Here is a 16443-nt window from a genome sequence, read left to right as displayed (position 1 = left end):
AGAGAGAGAGAGAGAGAGAGAGAGAGAGAGAGAGAGAGAGAGAGAGAGAGAGTGAGAGAACGAAGAAAAAAATCACGGTTCTGAACAAATAGCGAGACATACGCAGCGTGTACTTTGAGTGAAATTTCAGTCCATTGTAATATAAAACCCATTCAATTTAAGCGCAAAACCGTTTTTGTTCTGCCGAAATTCAATTTTGTCCTCTGCCTCAATGGCAGCGACAGCTGCCATGAAGCATTAAACAAAGAAAGAACAGAAAAAAAACCTCATTTGCGTATTGGATTCTTCCTCTTTCAAGATCAGTTTACTTTTTGAGATTTTTTTCAGCCGATAAGTTTTTAACTTACCGTACCAATTGGCATCGGTGAGCAGCGTTGTATAATTTGAGCTCACGTTTTGCACGGGATCCATTTTATTAGGTCAAGTTTAACTACATATTTACACGAAGTTCAAGTTCTTTCAACGACGACAACGACGACGATAGCTACAGCATCATATTTGACTTGAAATACACGTTATGACTCTGGATCTCTTTTGAAGTCAATGCAAATATCGCGTTTTATCTCTCTCTCTCTCTCTCTCTCTCTCTCTCTCTCGCTCACTCTGTTTTTGTATGTAATGAGAGTACAGTCTGCAGAAAACATTGCAAAACAAACAACACATTTTATATTGCGAGTAGCATTCGGCTGACACGATATGATATGCACCCTCACGCTCGAAGCTTATTCATTATCTCTTGATTTCATTCCGACTATTGTACGATCATGTTATTTTTGCAACCATTTTTAGGCTTGTAAGATAAAAAATATTCATGGCGCACAATTTTTAGAACAGTATAAAGTCGGTTCCAATACAAAATGTAAATGATTCTCATTGAAGCATGAAAAATGATTACAACAAACCAAATTGATATAATTACAAAATAAAATGTGAAAAATGTGAATGTTTAGTTTGAAAAATGAGGTGAGCTAGAGATTTTTATGAGAAATGAACAGTATATCTACCCAAATACACAGAAAATAGAACGTCATCAGCCAAACCATTTTACTATGGCGAATTCTTCATTTCGATTATTTTTTCGTTCGTATTTCAGCAAGAAACACGATCGTGCATGAGCAAGCACTTAATTTCCCAGAACATTATACAAAATTGCAATTCATACATACTAAACAGGCTTTTCGTTTGTTGCTGCCGTTTTTCGGTTGTTTAATGTAAAATGTACAACACAGAAGCAATAAGAGTGATGAAAACAAGTAATTTTGATTCAAGTCAAAAATCGCATTAGATAAATAAACCTAGCAGTAGAATGTATTCAATTAATTGCCAGTTATCGTGTTTTTGTTTTGTTTTGTTGGTTGAGTTGCTGCGCCATTGAATAGAGGAATTATTTAACAGTTTAAATAAAGCGGAAGACTACAGTTTGGGCATAGCAGACGACTTTTTTTTTTTGTATGAACATGAGGCAAATGATAATTCGAATTAAGTTTGTTTTTTGTTTTAGTTTCAGTTTTCTCACATAAAACGGAGAAGAAGAAAAAACACTTAAATGGTGGACCTACCTATTGACTACAAATTAAATGAGGACAGTGGATGACAAGAAAACGCGCGCTATATCCGATATTGAACAAAATGATAACGGGTATTTAAGACATGCATCATGATAATTCAATATCCCCCATTACACCCAATTAGACCAAAATGTGTGATCGCTATCGCTCTAAATACGACGATTTGATTTGATTAGTAAAAGAAAATTGCAAAAGTAAACCATTTGTTGTATGACGTTGAACTTAATCTCGAATTTCGGGTATGTGTGTTTAGTGTGATTTTGAGGTGATTAATTTCAAACCAACGGGAAACGTTATTGAAATCGTTAAATTTAATTATAACTCAAAATTACACGCCACACACACACGTCCTTATAATCATTATATTCATGTTAAAATCAAATTGGAGCCAAAAAATTCCATTGTCCAAATCAATTAGTACAATTTTTGTTTTTCTCCGAATTAAGGTTATATCGATGTGAAAACCACATTCGGTCATTAGGAATTTAAATATAAATGGCAACCACAATGTATTTTTTTTCTCTCTGTGTTTTACATTGTGTTAATGGTTTTTATCAGCTAAAAATGTTTTGATATCCCTGGTCATTTGATGCCAAACATCAGTTTGCCTTCAAATCAATTGATTGCGGTTTCAATTTTCAACAGAAAAAAATTCGTTTTTAGCCAATTTTCGATAAATATTATGTTTTTTGTTCTTGTTTTGAATTCAATTATTTACATGATAAAATATCTGTTATTTGATTAGTGTGTTCATGAGATCATTGTGATATTTTGGATTGTTTCGTTTTTGGTTGAACAACACTCCAGCGTTGCCACTGCGTTTTGTGATTATGAATTTCGGTTCAGTCGAAAGTGTTACCTTCAAGTCGTTTCAATAGTTTCTTCTCGCTGTCAGAATCGGTACGTGTGTGCTTCTTCGATGGGTCATCATGGATGCCCGGACTCTTGTGTACAATGGCCAATGATTTGTTCGGCTGACTATCGTGGAAGATTTGCGAATTCGCAAACACAGCCAGAATTTCCGGCGCCAAAAATGGCACATTTGTTTGGATTTGACGGTAGTCATCTTCGCGGATTTTTGAACTAGAAAAGGAAAAAAAATTGATTACAAGTTGTAAAATTGAATTGAAGAAATAGTTGAAAGAATTAAAATGACAAAAATTGAAATTGCTAGGATTGAAAAGGAAAAACCCTTGGAAAACCCAATCATTGAAGAAAAATGTCAAGACGTATGAAAAAAAAATCATTCAAAAAGAATTTACCTCAATCCATTTTCCTGTCGAACGGGTTGTTCACAGATGGGCCGATCGTTCGCATCCAAATGCAAATCATTGAACCCTTTGCCACGTTTCGTTAAATACTCATCCTCGTCAGCATTATAATTTGCTACAATAAATAAATAGTACAACATGTTGTTTATTTAAGCTTCGCTGTGTTTATTTATTTCAAATGCAACACTTACCAATGTTCTTATCGAAGCAAAATCGTTCTTCAATGCAATACCAGTAGCAATCTTCAAAGCAACTGCAAGTAAACAGAACGAATAAAATTGCAATATAAACAAATAACATAGATTTGATGGGTTTCGAATGATCATTTCTGGTTGCAGTTATTTCGTAATAAATTTTTGTTCAAATACATATTGTGCTGTCGTAATCAACTTTCATAAAATTGCTAATTTTACTCATGCGCAACCGACGACAACGACGACTAACAATTCCTAATAGACTGATTTCATTAATATTCAATTCGATAATTCGCATGAAAATTACTACTTCAATAGCAGTAACATGTGACCAATCAAGTGCGCTAGTTTCGTTTGCTTTACCGATTTAAGCTTGCTGCGTCGAAGCAACTGCGAATGGAACAAAGTCACTCTAAATTGAAGACTAGTACATTTAATTTATCGACATAGTCCAGCTGGGGCCCACCATCTTTTCTGGTGGCCCTGAGTTGAATATCGCTAAAATAAATTGCCCTGAACAATAGCTGCCTTTTGGGTTGAGTTGTGTCAAACAACTGTAAAACAAACAGAAATTGCAAGGGCAATTCCTCGTTTCAATTCATAGGCATTTTGTCGGCATATGTTGGCGCCATTGAACTTGTTGTTTAAGTCAAAATATAAATATCGATGCATTTAGTAAATCAATGAAAAGAATTCTCAAACATTCGTCAACGCTGAATCACGGTTCGAAAAGTGAGAGAATCTTTTAATTTTTGCAGGAAAGTAAAAAGACGCAAACCAAATAAAAAAAAATGGATTGTTGACATGTTGTGTTTATGACTTGTTTATAAGAAGGAGGTGCGTTACTCCATTCCACAGTTAATCCAATTAGCACTTGTTGGCTCTATTTTTAACATTTGACTTAAAATCGAAAGAAAACTGTTGTTTTTCACTCATAATTTCAAAAAATTATTTTTTTTTCCGCAATACTTCCTAAGCCTCCCAAAGTATTTATCGATATTGACGACGTTGTTTATCAAACGGATGTTAAACAATGTATAATTATGTGTAGTTAGTGGCTTACCTCTGGCAACAACGGCACATTTTATTTTTGGATTTTTATTTAGCGTTTATGTTCCTTTTTCGGAATGATCTAATCACGAAATATTGAGTACACACTTATTTATTCACATTCAAATTGTGTGTCTATTCTTAAAATAGCGCGTTTTTTTTATTATCGAGATCGTGAGTCTTGCAATTGTTTATTTGCTTTGGATATACACTTATTCGATGGATTTTTTGATAAATTACTGCACAATATTGACATTGGTTCTTGAAATTGCCGATTTTCGATCACCCAGTTCGATTGATCGACTGCACTGAATTTCAACTTGTTTCCAACTTAGAATGTCATTGAGTCGCTATGTGATTTGACACAACCCAATGCTGCTAAACTGAAATAACACATAATTTTTTTTTCTCTCCTCAAAACATTTCCGCCTTTGTAGAAAAAAAGTACATAAACCGATCTATAATTATTATTATTTGTGGCAAATGAATCGCGTTTGTGGCTGCCATTTCATTCCAACATTCAAACTCAATTCCATCACATGATTGAGAAATTGTGTGTTATTCACGGAGTAAGCGATTGCCTCACTCCATTTTTCATGGAACAAAACAGAGCGAGAGTGAGAGCGAGAGCGAGAATACAATAGTTGACACTTTTTTTCTCTGTTCACGAACTGTCATTTGTTGTTGATTGCACTTGAAATCTACGTTCTTGCTCGAAATTATGACGAACATTGAATTCCATAGTGAGTGCGTGTACTTGAGCGTGTTCTTTTTTCGTCATTCAACGATACGTATACGACAATTTTTGTGAAATTTTGCACATACCACATAGGCAGACGTCATTTCAAAAAAACAAAAGCGTTTGCGATTTTTTTTTTGGCTTGCAAATATGGTGACAAGTAGGTTTTATATTGCAAAGTGATTTCAATAGATTTATAAATGAAGAGTGTGATTTAAGACACTTCACCGATAAGATAAAGGCTTTTTTGTCGAATTCGAAATGGACCCGGAAACTTTTTCGGGCAATACTAATTGAATTCAACATCAATGCCGTATGGTTACTATGAGCATACATCCATAGGCAAAAAGCGAAAAAAGTCAATGCTTTTTGTATGGTTTCATCAATGATTTCAAAAAAAAAGCCTCGCATCAAACGGTTTCACTTTTTCTGCAGCTTGCCCAAAGCAAGTTGCGTTTTTACTGCAAAAAGTCACACGTGTGTGATTCATTCCGAATAGAAATATGCATATTTCGGCGTTTTGTTGTGTTATCTTTTCAAACGCGAACGAACTAAACAAAACTAAACTAATATCTGTGTTACACACACACACGAAACCTGTTGCCTCATGCGAGTTAGCTAACAAAATCGAGCTATTAATATTTATTGAATTTCTAATCGTTCACGAGATAAATAATTAATTCTCGAATAGAGTTGTGAAACATGGGCTCAGGGGAGCCGAGTGTGTGCGTTTTTGTGTGTGTGACAAGTTTCGATAAATTTCACGATAGCAAAACGTAATCGTGTGTCTCTGTCAGTTGTTTTTGTCGTTGTTTGTCGAAACGAAAAGTTCGAGTCAAGTCAACGACCTAAAATATTATTATTTTGCATTTGGTAGCATGTGAATAAAAGCGAAACGATAACTGAGTGAGACGACGGTATGGTACAGTTACTATAACTTTGTTTTGATCTTCGCAATGACATTCTTACAAAGCGCTTATTTTTATTTCTCTCAATTGTATTTTTTATCCGCAAAGGTCGCATGTAAGTAACGAGAAAAAGAGTTTTTGTGAGCGTAAAATATGAAATGACTCAAAGAGAATGAGATCAAAGATCTTGTGACTGAAACAAAAACTTATTATCGTTTTGTTTTTATTATAAAAATAATCAGAAAATGTGTGCCGCGCATATTAATTCAGTATGTGTGTGGCATAAAGTGTTAAAATAAATTGAAAATTGCGGCACAGCTTATATGGCATTTACAATGTCGGTTTGCATTATGGCGACGTATGCCATTTTCATCCATTGCTGTTCGCCAAAACGCTCAATTCGATTTATTTTCATTGACTTCCACAATGTTTCATCTTGTCATGAGATATGCATTCATTACGCGGTGCGGCTTGACATGTCGCACAAGTAGGTGCTGAGATGTGTCGAGAAGCATTTATTTTCCACCCATAAATGAAATGAATGGCGTTGCTACTGCTGCAATTCAATTAATGCTTCCAATTTGTTTTGTACACGAGACATTGTCGTTACGGCAAGCACATAGATCGACGAGACAAAAGCATTGTTTCGATGGGTGTCAGCACAAGAATGTTTGCATATGTTAAGCATCTTCTTGAATAGATGAATTGATAATATGCAGCATTTCCTATAGACACAAATTGTATAGCATGAAATTGGAAGTGTACGATTAAACATTGTTTGGCTTTGAACTCAATCGATTCGCATCACCTCAATCATTCGTCGTTCTTCCTTGTTGACTCTATACATCTGCTGTCTTGATTGATGATGCTCGAACAAAATCGCTTGACTGTGCAAATAGAATGAGTACACGAGTTATGTGCGAAAATTTTCGTCAATTGTTTCTTTTTCCTTTCAGCCATCGTTTACACACTAGCAATCCAGTGGCTGTGGTTTCCAAAGTGCAACCAACCATTTTGTGCGAATTGACAATTCGTCAAACAAAGCGTTGAAAGCAATGGAAACTAACCAAAATATTTTTGATTGATCCTATGACGCAATGGACAGTGCAAATATTTAACTTTCATACAAATCCATTTCTTTAGCTTCAATTCATAACTGAGTTTCGTTGAAAGCATTTCAATTGATGTGGAAATCGACACGCGTCGCATCGAAAAATACGCCACCAATATAACAATATCTTTTGAATGTAAACTGTTTTTCTTTGTACTCTATTTTCTGATGCGGACGCGTGTTATACACACAGAATGCCATTTTGATAAACAAATTGCAAACAATGAAAGTTATGGTCACCACATATGTGATATATTCTACAAATTTTCCAATGTGACAATAAAAAAAAAATGGGCAAAATATAGCGACAGGCAACTGAATTTTTGAAGAAATGCGTACAACAGCTTGTAAGAAGCAGCAGATAGAAAGAAATAGAAGAGAGGAAGAGCGAGAGCGAAAGAGAACGAGTGAAATTGTTTTCGTTGGTATATTTTTAAAACAAAAGCCAATCAAACCGCATTTTGTGTCCAAACAATGGCAATGCGCACACGCGAAACTGCCGCTTAATGAAAACAGACGTATGAATAATTCACGTCGCCAAACATGTAAAAATAGAGTGAACAGCGGACGCGCTTTATCATTTTGGTGCAGCGTACTTTTTTCACTCTCCTTCTTTCTTCAGTTTTCTCTCAATGTAATTGCACTCGACCGATTCTCGGCTCAGTTTTATATGAGATCACTTGGTGATCTCCATTCCGATATAAATTGAAGCTTCATGATTACCGAAGCTATTTAATGCGCACAAACCAGACCATAATTCAAATTGAAAATTGTGGAAACCATAATAATTTCCGAATGAGAAGAGCACACAACATTTTTAGATATTATTGAACGTAATTTTTGTACGTCGGCCAAAAAATGTGCCGCAAAAAACCAGCAACAGCAATTAGAGTTGTATTCAATAAAATGGCAAGTGTTCTGTGCGTTTTACGATCCCCATTAACAATGCAACCGGTCTAAGTATACACATATCTAATGCATTGGAACGTTGCCATAAAATGGACAGAAATCCACGCACGAAAAACTCGGTATATTCACAAGTGAATTTCACAACGCATGTTTACGTTGTAAATATATAGTCAACAGTAAATGGTTTACGAATGACGACAAAAAAATAACAACAACAACAAAAACCGGCACGTGACGCGCTGACTATGGCAGTGCACACAGTTTCAACCGCACATTTATCACCGAAAAAACGTTTGCCTTGGCAGCCAACGATAAGTCCTGTTAAAATTTAATCTAATTGAATTGAAACAAAAACAAAAAACAGTCGACGCGTACAGTTTGAATTCCGCATACGAATGATTCACACGAATGGAAGCCGTAGTTCGAATAAGCCGAAAGCTTGTTGAAAGACTTGTTGAAAATTTAACGGCTTTAACCGATATTTTTATGCAAAAACCGTCAGGTTTTTTTTTTTCATTTTCATTTTAATCGAAACAGCCGCAATATTTTACGCAATCGATCTGTTTGCAAAAAATCTGGCATTTTTTTTGGGTTGGGCCATTTTTATTTCTCTGTTTTGATTAGACAAAAAAAAAAAATCGTAATTTCTTTTATCAACTCATTTCGATTTTCCCGACGATAAATGATCCATTTCTGGTTTATGTTTACTTTAATTTGCCGCCACATTTTAAAGCCGTGTTTTTTCTCCTCTCTCGGCTCGACGGTCGACCATTTCATCAATTTCATTTGATGAAAACATTTACAAATGGAGAGGCATATTTCGTAGCCAGAATATCGCTCACAGTTCTTTTTCACAACAAATAAATCGATGCAGTGGCCACAAACGGAGAGAGAGAGAGAGAGAGTTTAAATGCTAAATTTAATTACGCATCACTCATTTCGGTGTTTTCAATGTGCGCGAAATTCGTTGCGCTCGCAGTGTTCGCAAATGCGTTGAGAGTTGTTTTTTTTTCGGGTGGCTTAAGTGCATTCATCGAGACGATGTGTATGTGTAATTACGCTAACTTCGTTTGTTTTTTGTTGTTGTTGTTGCACTGTTCCACAATGGAGGTCGTTTTTCATTTCACTCTTTGCGTTCACGTTTATCATATTTATGTACGAAATATGCAGTTTTGAAGTGTTTTGATGTAAATTACAGGGCTTTTCGTAATCATTTTTTCGTTCAGTTCTGCGCGATGGGTTCGTGTTTCTGTGAAAATTGCTTTCTCATTAAACTGCAAACTTCAAAGAGAATTAAATTAAAAGAGTTGTAGTTGTTTTTTTTTACATTTCTTTTTTTTGCATCGGCCATTATTATTCTTCGCATTTTTAAAGAATTTTTTTTTCTTGTGCTACCTCTCTCGCTGCCGACCAATGTCAATCAATGTGGAATGGTTGTTGAATGCACAACATCAACAAACCAATAAAAAAGACGAATTTAATTATCGCTGCACCGAAAAAAAAACACACACATTGTTTACACATCATTCAGGTTTCCCACAGAAAGAGGATGTAAACACAGAAAAAAGCGATGAGCAAGAGTGAAATGCTCTGTGTTTCATCAACATGTGAAAAACCTGAAATGTTGTTGTTTTTTTTCTATCCGAAAAATCACTGAATATGAAGTTCATCGTGGATTGATCGACACAATCGTGGTGATCGTAATTCAATAATCAATAGATGTGTTTCTAACAAGTCAACTAAAATTGAATTTCATTCAAATGCCACAAATAAAACATCGAACAGATCGATTTTGCGGAAGCAAAAAAAAAACTAAACACATAAACCACTAATCACACACAATGTTCAATTGAAATAGATAAATTCTTAAGTAAAGAGAAGCAGAAGTGAAGAGAAGCAACGAACGAACGAACGAATGAAAAAAAAACACAACTAACTATGTACGGGTAATAGACGTTGAACGAAAAGGTATCGCGACTGATAATATCGAATTTACATGAATTTCAGGCAAAGTCTGCGGTTAAACTAACTGCCAGATCATATGTAGAAATGTTGTTTCTCTCAGCTGCTCTTCGCGCTTCGTATACATATGCATGCGTTTTGTTTACATTTGTGTGTATTTGCCGTCCGAAGTGAATGGGAAGAGAGAGTGATCGTATTGAGCGTATTGAGCATACTTGCCGCTCTCTCTTTCTCTGGATATATTGTGTTGAGTTCAGTTCAGTTGCTCGCATATCAATTCTCCATTGAATATGTTATTTAGAGTCTCACGCGCTCGCTACTTACCAATACACTCGATACACAGGCATGTGCTTTTGATATACACAACAAAGAAGAGAGTAACGAAGCAGTGAACGCGAACGTATGCATCGTTTGTATGTATTGCGAGAGAGCAACTAAGCTCGAGAGAGTGAAACAAATGCTGCAAAAGAGAGTCTAGAATGAAGAGCGGTCGCTCGTACGAACCGATACAGTGAGTATAGCTTAACTATATAGCATAAATAATTCAATTGAATTCACGTGAGTGCAGGTAAAAGACTGCGCGATATACTTTTTCTAGAAATTCTTCTTCTTCTTCTTCTTGGAAACTTCGAGCATCGTTCGTTTCGATCGTAACGAGCATTTTATTAAAGAAAATTACAACCGCTCACAACAAATGATTGGATGATAAATGATTTTGTTTGATAGATCTAATTACCGTATTGTCGCGGTCTTCCTTCAATAAACCGATTTGTATGCATATTTGTAAAGGCCGCGTCGCGCTCGCGTTCGTACACATGGCCATAGCAAATTTTACACAATGGCATTAATTGTATTCATGCATTAACATAGTAGTAGCCAGTGTTGTCGGCAAATGCTACTCGCAATGTGACACTTTTTGTTCGGCTAGTAAATTGGATTAACGCATCGAGCAAGTACTAGAGTCGACAAAATGGAATTGTTTAGCTTGTTCATTGAAGTTTCTAATATATATATTGTATTTCAAGATGATAAACATTTTAGGTCGCCGTTGGCAGACTGTCACTTCGTGACACATTATTTATGATTGCCATTGTGCGATCCTCAACATGCTAATCACAATTTGAATGTTTTAAATTTGTTTCCATCATTTTTTGACGTTAATTTAAAAAAAAAAGAAAAGAAATAAAAGAAGCCGAAAGCGAGATGGTAACCAGCCAGAAATTTTAAATAGATAAAAAATGTGAAATTATCGCGTACATGGTTCTCGATGTGTGTTTGCCCCGAAAGAAGACGCAAATAGCTCTATAATCATGTTATATATTATTTGATAAGAAGAAATTGCATATAGGTTTGTTCAACGACTTGAATCACGAGATAACGATATATTTTACCCATGTTTACCTACCTGTGGAAGAACCACGGGCAAAATAAAGTAGCACACACACTGGGAACGAAGAGAGATAGAGCAAGAGAGTTGTCGGTTGTTTTGAAATTAATGTTTAACGTTTACCCTGAAAACGGTGATGTTTTGTTTTTCTATCTGAAAAGTAGATGGCTGAACTGTTTTATCGATGGCTAAACGGAACGTTATCTAGCTTTTTATTATTGTTAAGACAAGTTTGGTCAAGATAAATGCGGTTTTGGGTGTGTTTCAATTGGATGTAATCCAAAATGAATGGGGCTCTTCCTTCAACCCGATTTTGGCATTGAAAGTTTATACATTTTCTACATGACCACACGGTCAGCGGTACATAACTGTCAGAACGATTGCACGGTATAAATAAAAACAAAGCGAGAAAAACTCAAGAACAACATCTTAATGCAGTTGCACTGTTGATAATGAACTGTTCATAGTGAACAATATCTTTCTGTGTATACCTTTAAATGACTAAATTCAAACTCACTGTTTAATGTATTCAAAAATGCCCATTTTATGCAGATAATTGATGATCGTGCTGCCTGCTAATCAAAACAATATCCACCTCACATGAAATTTCCTTGTTTTTCTATATTTTTTTCTCAGTTTATTTGCAGTTGTGGGAGTCACCTTCTTTTTTTCTTCTAGAAAATTTCCACTTCACGCATTTGTCAATATTTTGGAATGACAAAAATTGGCCATAAAAATCACTTTACGATTTAAGACATTAAACAAAATGGTGTAAAATCTCTATCTATTGTGAGCTCATGTATCACGCAAAGAATCCGGACACGGAATAACAATCAACTGGCACTTGTGCATGATTTTCTCGAAGACAACACTCTGAATTGGGTGTTATTTATCAGGTAAGACAATTCATTTTGCAATCAAATTCCAGTGTTTTTCTTTCACTCCTTATCTCTTACATATACATACATGTATATATTAATTGTTGTCATGATTCATGACTCATGAAGGTACTTTATGGAATATTTGTTTCTCTGTATAACTGATATATTTGACTTTTTATATTGGATACCTAGTACACACAATCACACGTACACAACTGTCGATTCATAAATACGACAGTTTTGTGCTTGTGTGATTCGTCAAAAGAGTGAAAAAAAAAATAACCCAGAAGAAATCAACAAAAGAATATGTAAAGTGAAATTAAACTAAAAAAAAAGAGCAATTCAGCATGAACAGCGATGGCGGTGAAAAAAACTGAGTACGTTGATAACAGTGTGTGATAAGGCGATAAGATATTATATTCGCTATCGTATCTCAACCCAAACGAAGTGTTTTGCAAATTGCAATAGAACAATTCGACAAAAAAAAAAGTTCAAACAAATGTGACACGGAACTACCCATGTTATAAATTTCAGATTAAATTGGACGCAGTGTGTACTGGTCTTCGGCTGCTTCTTCTTCTTTTTCGCATAGCGGTACTCCAACTATAGAAGTAGTGTGTGCGAACGAAAACAAAAGTCATTCGGTGTACGGTGTACGGTGTCTGGTGTATTTCTCAAATTCAGTCGTATGTTTTTCTTCTTCTCTCTGTGGTGTTACACTTTCTGTCAGAGATCGACAACGTGGTTCTTTTTCGCCGTATCGAATTCAAAATGAAGTGTATTTATCAGTAAAAAAAAAGTTGAAACGGCAACGACAAATAACTAATTTACTCACATTTTTACACATTAATAAAAATATATATATACACAAACCAATTAATCACTAGATATTCGAGCCACAATATTGAGTCAGTCGCTGAATTGCTGTGAATCAAATCATTTGCGAAATTAAAATCAATTGCGAAAGGAAAAAATTTCAAGTTTTCTTTGTTTGTTATTTGTGACACAAAATAGAATAAGCAGTTTGCCATTTTCGTGGAATGATGTATGATGTTTGGACGCTATTATGGCTACTTGTCTGTTTGACCATTCTCATATCGATTTTAGTGAGTGATTTTTTTTAGGCTTTTTGCTTGATAGGTGCTGATTTTGCCACATTTTTGCATGTAATAATTTTTTCTCTCTCTCTCTCTCTCTCTCTCTTTATGTTCATACCTTAGGAATCGATCTATCGCAGAATAAAAGAGCGTCAACTTCGACAGCAAGAGGTGGATTTACAACGACAAATTCGTACGTGTAAAATTTTCATTGAAAATATATTGACTTCAGTGGATTTTGATGAAAAATGTCAACTTTTGACATATTCTAAACGCAACGACTTTGATTGTTTATCGAATAAATTGTGTGACGCACGCAATCACTCATTATATTCCCCATACCATATGGCTCCTTTTTTTCCAATAAAATGACTTATGTTTTCCATTTAAAGAGGCTCAACAGTATCATGTGTACACAGTGCAACCGTTGGCTAATCCATTGCAACGAAATTCACTGACACCTAGTTCGGTTCTATCACAACAACAACAAGAGTTCATTCATCAGCAGCAAGAATTGAAAGGTATGATTCGAAAGTGAATGTTTGTTACATTGAATCTAAGAGTATATTATGAAAACATAAGTCATCACAATTTATGAATTCAAGCTAATCAAACATATTGCTTCTCCTTGTCCAGCTGCCAATGATTTGCCGCCGAAATATGAAGATGTTGTAGGGGATTTAAGCTACCGCATACCCATTGAATACACAATGCCATCATCGTCCGCACAAAGATCTTATGATACACCGCCAACCGAAGGCCCATTAGTTCGGTTTTAAACGATCGCACATCAATTCCATGTTATATAAAATGGAGTTGTGTAAATTTATGGTTCCTCAATGTGTTTAATTTTTCACAAAATTATACGATAAGATAAAAAAAAACATGTCACTTGTGCCAATATACTAATAATTAACGAAAAAAACAACCCAACGATTTGGTTTTTATCGATTTTTTTATTATTTCAAATTAACTTGTTGTTCATTTTGGGATAAAGCTCTTTACATTAAATGACACCTATTCTAAAATTAATTGATTCAATCGGTTGAGACCGTGCCGTAAACAAAAGTCTCGCTTGTTTGATGCAAATAGCAAATCGGTCACCAGGAATATCTAAAACAAACAACAGAATTGAGACAGTGAGTCAGTTTTTTTATGGCCATGTTATCATTAGACAATTTGGTTTACCTGTGCACTTGCAAATGCTAAAGTGGCTCCAAAGTAGAAATTCGCATTGGCTGAATTGCAATAAATCCATAAATACCATACGGTTGGTCCGAGAGCAGATGTGATGAGGAAAAAGCAGAACACGATAAAGTAGTTTGCCATCACTGAAAAGACGGAACATGATTAGAATTCTTGAAGTCATAGATTTAAGTCGGATTGGCAAGTTTTTAGCGTAGAGTTTGAAAGACTTGGTTTTTAGTCGAATCAAATCGATCCATACCAATTTCGACTCTGTACAAAATTTCATTCAAATATTTCACTTACAAACGGTTGAATGCTTCCAAAGTGGAATCAGTGCCATGTAGAAGGCAACATCTCCCACACAGGGATATGATCGGAATATAGATGTCAATGCGATGAGGATGGTGGCCAAAAATATCGGTTGTTTCTGCAGTTTGATAGTCAACGGTACCAAATAGAGTATGGTGGCATTCAATTGAAATGAAAACAAAAACAGTGGTCGAAAGTGTTCGAACATTTCAGTGAAGAAGTACCAAAACAGGCCGATATTCGGTTGTAGATCACGATGATTCAGACTAAAATGAAGATAGCACACATTTAATCATCACAGTTGTTATTAATTTAAAGAGAAGCACATCATGAATCAGAGTCTTACATGAATCCATATGTCGAGTCCAAAAAACTCCAATCGTTAACAATGCAATACGAGACAATGTGTAGCCCAGTTAAAATCAGTCCGAATTTGATAATGACATTGAATACGTTACGCCACTTAAATGTGGTGTTTTCAATTAAGTCAATTGCATCGTCATCGTCTACTTCGTACGAGCTCAAATACAATGATGCGGGTATGATCAACTCGATGGGATAGAAATTACGTTGTGTCTCAAGTGCTAGGCACAGGCAACACAGCAACGTTTGCTTTCGAATGAGAAAGAAGAAAAATGCGGCTAAAAACAAATTACTCCATACGGTTGTCGTCTGGCCGACGCAATTGAACACGGTGTACGGATTGAAAAGATAGGCCAATGCAACGAATATCGGAATGTCAACCAAGTCATTGGCTTTGATATGCAGCTGTTGCGTACCTTTGGCGTAGTGCTTCAGTCGACGCTGTTGTCCAACAAACTGGAATTTGAAAAAAGAAAGAATTGTGGTTAAAAATTGAATGGTTCTATAAAAGATATATCAGTTTTGTATGGATGTGAAAAACCAATGTTGCCGATTTTTGACTCTGCTTCTTGAAAAAGGATATGAAAGAATTGGTACTCACCATTTGAGCAATTAAAACTTTTGCCATTCGAAATAGCAAAAACGCACACAACAAATCACAGCCAACGAATAAATACGGAATGAATGGACTCGCATTGCGAATGAGGAAATTCGATGCATACAAAATAAGTGGGTTTTCATGATACAAATCTCCTGAATATGGATTTATGTTGTTCTCATACAGAAATGCTCCTTCCTGAACTGAAAATTGAAAAGGGAAATTATTATTAAAACTCTTGAATCGAGACACTTTTGAGTTGATAAAATCTTACTTCGTTTCCATGAATTCAGCGGTGTGGATACTTCAACTCGATTCCGAATTGTTTCGGCAAAATTTGATGTAATCAAAAAGCACCGGACAATACCGGCTAATCCAAAGCTAAACAATAGATTTTGTGACATATTTATGATGATTTATTGTTGATTTTGTTCGTGATGGCACAGTTTTTATTCATTTAATGTGATTTCATATGGTCTACTCATCGCATCGGCAGTGAACCATTTGTTTATCTCTATTTTCAATACACCTATGACTTTCCGTTAATAGGTCGATGTAAATTTTCCACTTAATATCAAATTTTCTAACTATAACATCTATAAATTAAAGCAAAGTTAGACCGATTTAAATAATCATTAGCGTTTAATAATAGCAACACCCAAAATTGATTTATTGTCCTGATTTTTGGACACTGCGATTGTTTGTTGAAATTTTGTTGCGTTGAAGAGTCACCGAGCTGTTCGTTTCAATTGTCTATATGACAGTTCGCCACTTGACAATGCCGCACGCCGAAAAAAAACAACATTCATGGGAACAACTTCATGGCGTATATTATCGGTGAATAAACAAACCGCATCAATATAAAATATGATGAAATAAATGGATTTAAGCAAAAAATTCCGAAAATA

At 35.3% G+C, this 16443-nt stretch overlaps 3 protein-coding genes across 9 annotated transcripts in view; 1 reads left to right on the top strand and 2 right to left on the bottom strand.

Moving 5' to 3' along the window:
- Nucleotides 1-11976, bottom strand: part of LOC129565454 (uncharacterized) — a 14640-nt gene extending 2664 nt beyond the window's left edge. For 2 of the 5 annotated variants that reach the window (XR_008687616.1, XM_055440396.1), the window contains exons 1-4: nucleotides 11617-11976; nucleotides 3031-3092; nucleotides 2831-2954; nucleotides 2428-2651 (exon numbers count right to left, since the gene is read on the bottom strand). Coding sequence is in view for 3 of the 5 variants with exons in the window: in XM_055440396.1 (XP_055296371.1) it covers nucleotides 2428-2651; nucleotides 2831-2954; nucleotides 3031-3092; nucleotides 11617-11642 (436 nt within the window). In the remaining 2 variants the exon portion in view is untranslated. Of the gene's footprint in view, nucleotides 1-2427; nucleotides 2652-2830; nucleotides 2955-3030; nucleotides 3093-4096; nucleotides 9784-11616 lie in introns of those variants that run through there. The other 3 variants (XM_055440398.1, XM_055440397.1, XR_008687617.1) reach the window with 3 other exon arrangements.
- Nucleotides 11977-12225: 249 nt separating this feature from the next.
- Nucleotides 12226-14010, top strand: LOC129565455 (uncharacterized). Of its 3 annotated transcripts, none has more exons than XM_055440399.1 (5): nucleotides 12226-12666; nucleotides 12995-13086; nucleotides 13201-13270; nucleotides 13470-13598; nucleotides 13714-14010. In XM_055440399.1, the coding sequence occupies exons 2-5, from the start codon at nucleotides 13021-13023 to the stop codon at nucleotides 13854-13856; spliced, it is 408 nt and encodes a 135-aa protein (XP_055296374.1). In that variant the 5' UTR covers nucleotides 12226-12666; nucleotides 12995-13020; the 3' UTR covers nucleotides 13857-14010. The 3 variants fall into 3 exon arrangements, with proteins under 3 accessions (XP_055296374.1, XP_055296376.1, XP_055296375.1); XM_055440401.1 differs by having other exon boundaries at nucleotides 12640-12758; XM_055440400.1 differs by lacking the exon at nucleotides 12226-12666 and adding an exon at nucleotides 12673-12888.
- Nucleotides 14011-14013: 3 nt separating this feature from the next.
- On the bottom strand, nucleotides 14014-16315 carry LOC129565453 (phosphatidylinositol glycan anchor biosynthesis class U protein). Its single transcript, XM_055440395.1, has 6 exons — nucleotides 15810-16315; nucleotides 15539-15738; nucleotides 14921-15393; nucleotides 14569-14840; nucleotides 14266-14408; nucleotides 14014-14190 (listed from the first exon to the last, which is right to left on the bottom strand). The coding sequence occupies exons 1-6, from the start codon at nucleotides 15937-15939 to the stop codon at nucleotides 14095-14097; spliced, it is 1314 nt and encodes a 437-aa protein (XP_055296370.1). The 5' UTR covers nucleotides 15940-16315; the 3' UTR covers nucleotides 14014-14094.
- Nucleotides 16316-16443: the final 128 nt, after the last annotated feature.

The sequence above is a fragment of the Sitodiplosis mosellana genome, unplaced genomic scaffold, assembly GCF_009176505.1.
Source record: "Sitodiplosis mosellana isolate CC-2019 unplaced genomic scaffold, AAFC_SMos_1.0 Smas_scaffold_2, whole genome shotgun sequence".
NCBI lineage: Eukaryota > Metazoa > Arthropoda > Insecta > Diptera > Cecidomyiidae > Sitodiplosis > Sitodiplosis mosellana.
This window is presented reverse-complemented; position numbering and strand designations above follow the sequence as displayed.

What these genes read in the sequence shown, in the direction of transcription:
- LOC129565453 (XM_055440395.1), bottom strand. Translation starts at nt 15,939, where the DNA reads ATGTCACAAAATCTATTGTTTAGCTTTGGATTAGCCGGTATTGTCCGG. An exon ending in GACTCGACATATGGATTCAT is followed by an intron (nt 14,841 to 14,920) that starts GTAAGACTCTGA and finishes TCTTCATTTTAG; the next exon opens with TCTGAATCATCGTGATCTAC. An exon ending in TAGCATTTGCAAGTGCACAG is followed by an intron (nt 14,191 to 14,265) that starts GTAAACCAAATT and finishes TGTTTGTTTTAG; the next exon opens with ATATTCCTGGTGACCGATTT.
- LOC129565455 (XM_055440399.1), top strand. Translation starts at nt 13,021, where the DNA reads ATGATGTATGATGTTTGGACGCTATTATGGCTACTTGTCTGTTTGACC. An exon ending in CCATTCTCATATCGATTTTA is followed by an intron (nt 13,087 to 13,200) that starts GTGAGTGATTTT and finishes TTCATACCTTAG; the next exon opens with GAATCGATCTATCGCAGAAT. An exon ending in TCAGCAGCAAGAATTGAAAG is followed by an intron (nt 13,599 to 13,713) that starts GTATGATTCGAA and finishes CTCCTTGTCCAG; the next exon opens with CTGCCAATGATTTGCCGCCG.